Source organism: Lupinus angustifolius, unplaced genomic scaffold (genome assembly GCF_001865875.1).
Source record: "Lupinus angustifolius cultivar Tanjil unplaced genomic scaffold, LupAngTanjil_v1.0 Scaffold_200_8, whole genome shotgun sequence".
NCBI classification, from domain to species: Eukaryota; Viridiplantae; Streptophyta; class Magnoliopsida; order Fabales; family Fabaceae; genus Lupinus; species Lupinus angustifolius.
Window position 1 is genome coordinate 1 of NW_017726802.1, and position 4,898 is coordinate 4,898.

The following is a 4,898-nucleotide window of genomic DNA, read 5'->3' on the forward strand; positions in this document are numbered from 1 at the left end:
ACCCAACCTATATAGTATGTAGGAGCCTGGGCCTGGCCTGTTTAAAAAAAATTTCAAAGCATAGGCCTGGCCTGTTTAAAAGCTTGGCCTGGCCTGTTAGCCTGTTTAAAAGCCTGTTTTACTATATCATCTTGAAATAAGTCATCATATCTACGTTTAGATAAGTTAATATTTCTACTTTTAATTAGACTCTTCTAACTCTAACAATTAAATTATTTTTTATATTAATATTACATATGTATAATAATATTACTTATATTAAAATTGTATAATATGAACATATTACATAATATAATTAAATAGGCCGACCTGTTAGGCTTAATAGGCCTTTTGGATGGCCTACAGCCTGGCCTATTTAACTAAATAGGCTTTTCAAAAAGCCAGTGTCTGGTCTGTTTATGAAGAAAGTCTGGCATGGCCTGACCTGTTATAGGCCAGGTAATAGGCCCCTGGTAGGCGGCCTAGCCTGTTTCCACCCTTACTGCCAAGGCCAGGGCACGATATTCAACTTCCGCAGAGGACCTAGAGACTGTCCTCTGCCTCTTGCTTTTCCAGGAGATTAAAGACTTACCAATGAAGAAGAAAAACCTAGTGATAGATCTTCTGGTGTTTATGCAGGAGCCCCAATATGAGTCACTAAATCCAAAAACCTTGGTGTCATTCTGAGATGGAAAGAGAAGACCTTTACCAGGAGCATTCTTGAGGTACTTAACCACTCTTAAGGTTGCTTTATAATGAGCATTAGTGGGTTTGGCAAGAAACTGACTTAAGTGACCAACATAGTAGGCTATGTCAAGTCTCGTGTGGTTCGAATATATTAGCCTCCCAACCAATATTCTATACTTTGAAGCATCACTAAGCTGAGTACCAGATTGACTATATAGCTTTATTGCAGAATCCATAGGAGTTGTGGAAGGTTTAACACCAAGGAGTCCTGTATCATGAAGAAGGTCCAGGGCATACTTCCTTTGACATATGTTGATGCCATCTTTTGATCTAGCAACTTCCATGCTAAGGAAGTATCTAAGCTCTCCAAGATCCTTTATGCTGAATTCTTTGTTAATGAGGAACTTGAGTTGATCAATTTTCTTCATATCATTACCTGCAACAAGCAAGTCAGCAACATATACTAGAACAATAGTGAAACTATTAAGGATAGATTTGGTAAACAAAGAATAATTAGCCTTGGATTGAGTATACCCATATTGAGTTAAGACAACAGTGAGTTTGGCATTCCATTGCATGCTTGCTTGCATTAATCCATACAGAGATTTCTGTAATTTGCAAACCAAAGATGTGTTCTGTATGGGCAGGCCTGGAGGTAACTTCATATATACTTCCTCCAAAGAAGTGTTCTTTGAATGGAAGCAAGAGCCAATAATACCCTAACAGTAGTCATTTTAATGACTGGACTAAAAGTCTCAAAATAGTCAAGCCCAACAGTTTGAGTATACCCCTTTGCAATTAATCTTGCCTTATATCTATCTATGGTCTCATCAGCTTTATGTTTGATTTTAAAAATCCATTTACAACCTATAACTCTCTTGTCATTAGGCAATTCAGTAAGTATCCAGGTATAGTTCTCACTTAAGGCCCTTAATTCATCATTTATGGCCACTTTCCAATGATCATATTGCATAGAATCTTTATAAGAAGATGGCTCAACATGGGAGTTTAGGTTGAGAATAAAGTGTTTATACCTGACAGATAGTCTGCCATAGGACATATAAGTAGTTAAATGATATTTGGTTTTGGATGTGGGAGCTAAAGATAGAAGGCAGTGATAATCTTGGAGATGTGTAGGAGGACCTCTTATTCTTGTGGATCTTCTAAGATTTGGAATGTTCTCTTCAAGAGGAGGAACTTAATTATCAACAGTCTGATTATCAACAATTTCTTCTACAAGATTCTCTTCAAAAAATTGCAAAGATGAAGAGAAATCTAGGAAATTATCATTAGAGGTGAAAGAGGAGGTAGGTAGAGAGAGAACTCATCTTTTCTTATGTCAATAACATCAATATCATTAGTGTGAAAAGGAAAATATTGCTCATGAAAAATCACATTTCTAGATATGAAAGTCTCTCTAGAATTCAAGTCATAAACAACATATCATTTTGTGCCATTCTTAAAACCAAGAAACACACATTTTCTAGATCTCGGATCTAGTTTCTTTCTATGATTAACTAATGTGGATGCAAAGCACAAACAACCAAAAACTTTAAGGATCATGAGATTAGGATCATGTTTAAACAAGATTTGATAAGGTGACTTATTTAACAAGTAAGGACTAGGCTGCCTATTTATGAGAAAAACAACATGACTTACTGCATAATTCCAAAAGCATTTAGGGAGAGAGGACTGAAACAATATGAATCTTGCTATCCCTAATATGTGTTGATGCTTTCTCTCAACTATACCATTTTGTTAAGGAATTTAACACATGTGATCTGATGCAAGATACCTTTCAATGAATAGAAATCAGTAAGCTTAAATTCAAGGCCATTATCAGTCCTTATGCATTTAATTACAACATCAAACTGAGTTTTAATAAAATTGACAAAGGATTTCAACAGAAAAGAAGATTCAGATTTAAGTTTCATTAGGTAAATCCATGTATGTCTAGATTTATCATCCACTATAGTCAAGAAATATCTATGTTCTAATATGGATGGAACAGAGAGGAGGCCCCATATATCAACATGAATGAGATAAAAAATATTAGATGATTCTGAGGTACTAGATTGGAATAACAATCTTTTTTGTTTTCCAAAATAACATGCATCACAAGGATCAGTATTAGTTCTAGTTTGAATAAAAAGAAATTGTTTTTTCATAACCATCAGTTTTGCATGAGATAAGTGACCTAGTCTCCTATGCCAAACATTATTGTTACAAGAATCAAAGCTATTAGTATAAGCAACATTATTAATAGGTAAGCTAGTGTTAGTGAGAGTATATAATCCCTTCATGTTTTCAGCTATACCAATAATCTTCAATGTATTCTGATCCTGAATCAAACATTTCAATTTTGAGAAAACTAACTTACAATCAATTGAAACTAGGAATATAGGAATATAGAGAACATTGGATAGATAGAGATGATTGGAGAATAAGACACTTCCTGAGATAGAAGTTATGACTTCACTTCCATCAGGCAAGTTTAACAGTTATAGGTTGGATGTGATTGAAGGATTGGAACTGAGACAAGGTGTAGCACACATGATCTTTGGCACCAATGTTTAGGATCCAATACCTTGATCTTAAGAATTGAAAACAAATGGTCTTACCTGAAGGATTGGAACTCATCTGATTAGTTATATGAGAAGGTTGGTTATTATGCTGCTTCATCATGGATATAATGGCCTGTTGTTGATCCAATGTAAAAGGCATATAAGCTTTGATTCCTTCTTCTTTCTGATCCTTATCAGCAATTTTCTGATCAACATCATTGCCTTGCTCAAGACCAGTGACACTATTTAAATTGCTATTGCTATTGAGCTTAAAGCTTGGGGGAAAACCATGTTTTCGATAGCACACATCAATGGTGTGACCACTTCTATTGTAGAAGGTTCAAACTTTCTTGTTGTTACCTCTTCCACTATATCCTCTTCCCCTACTAGTGAAACTAGAAGCAGTATTTTTGTATCCTCTTCCCCTCATTTTGCCTCTTCCATATGTTTCTTCTGAGTTGTTGGCTATGATTCGTGGATCTTCAAAGGGTAGGCTCATTTGTCTTTCTTGTTGCATTAAGAGAGAAAAAACGTTATTTATGTTGGGTAATGGTTGCATAAGCATGATCTGAGGTCTCACAGCTGAATATTGTTCATTAAGCCCTTTTAAGAATCTAATGGCATAATCATTCTCCCTATAGGATTTGATAATAGGAATCAAGTGGCAGTGGCATTTGATCTCACATAAGCAAGATGGTATGAGTCTAAAATTGTCGAGTTCTTACCATAAATTCATTAATTGTGTATAATATGAATCAATGGAAAGGTTTCCCTTTCTCTTGCCATACAACTCTCCTTGTAACTCACAAATTCGAAATTAATCACCTTGATAGTATCTCTCTTTGAGGTCATTCCACACCTCATAAGCTGTTTCCAGCCGAAGAATAGAAGGGGCTATAGAGGGATCTAAGGTTTGATTTATCCAGGACAAGACAAGGTTGTTGCATCTGTCCCAAATTGGAAATAGAGGTTGGTCAGGTGAAGGTTTGGGCAAGGTACCATCAATGAATTGGAGTTTGTTCTTGGTTTTCAAAGCATTGACATGGCCTTCGACCAGTTGTGGTAGTTCTTTCCAGTTAAAGGAACTGAAACTAACATTACTCCTAGGTTTTCATTGGGATGCATATATGATCGAGGCCGTACCTGATATAAATAATATAACAATTAAAAACTACAGTACTAGGAAGTGACTCCTAGGTCATTTCCCAAGGATTATCTTTCAAGCAAAGCTTCAAATACCTTACACTCACACACACAAGGGTTTTGTTGTTGTTGTTGGATAGTATGAACATAAATCAAATTCAAAAACAGTAGTTAAACAATGTAATAAAATGACTAAATCCCTTTAATTCGTTTGTTTACAACTCAATCCTCAGTTTCAAAATATTATTTTCAGATTCCAACCATTGACTTCCGAATTTGTTCAGAATCAATTAACTAAGCGATAATCAATTCAAAGTTCCAGAACCTAAACCTCTAACTAGGCAAAATCAGTATAAGTATGAAACGATTAACAAATGCACACAAACTAAGCATTCATGCACTAGAGAGAGTAAATCAACTAAGCGAAGATAAACTCGTAAATCAGTTTCTAACATAGAAGAAATCAACAATAAAGAAACCGAAAATGCATTAATAACAAAACCTCAAGAGTTGTGATACAATACC

General features: G+C 35.2%; 1 protein-coding gene across 1 annotated transcript; it reads right to left on the reverse strand.

Annotated features, from left to right (window-relative positions):
- Positions 1-461: 461 nt before the first annotated feature.
- On the reverse strand, positions 462-3,729 carry LOC109340560 (uncharacterized mitochondrial protein AtMg00810-like). Its single transcript, XM_019578283.1, has 3 exons — positions 3,591-3,729; positions 3,288-3,452; positions 462-1,102 (listed from the first exon to the last, which is right to left on the reverse strand). The coding sequence occupies exons 1-3, from the start codon at positions 3,727-3,729 to the stop codon at positions 462-464; spliced, it is 945 nt and encodes a 314-aa protein (XP_019433828.1).
- Positions 3,730-4,898: the final 1,169 nt, after the last annotated feature.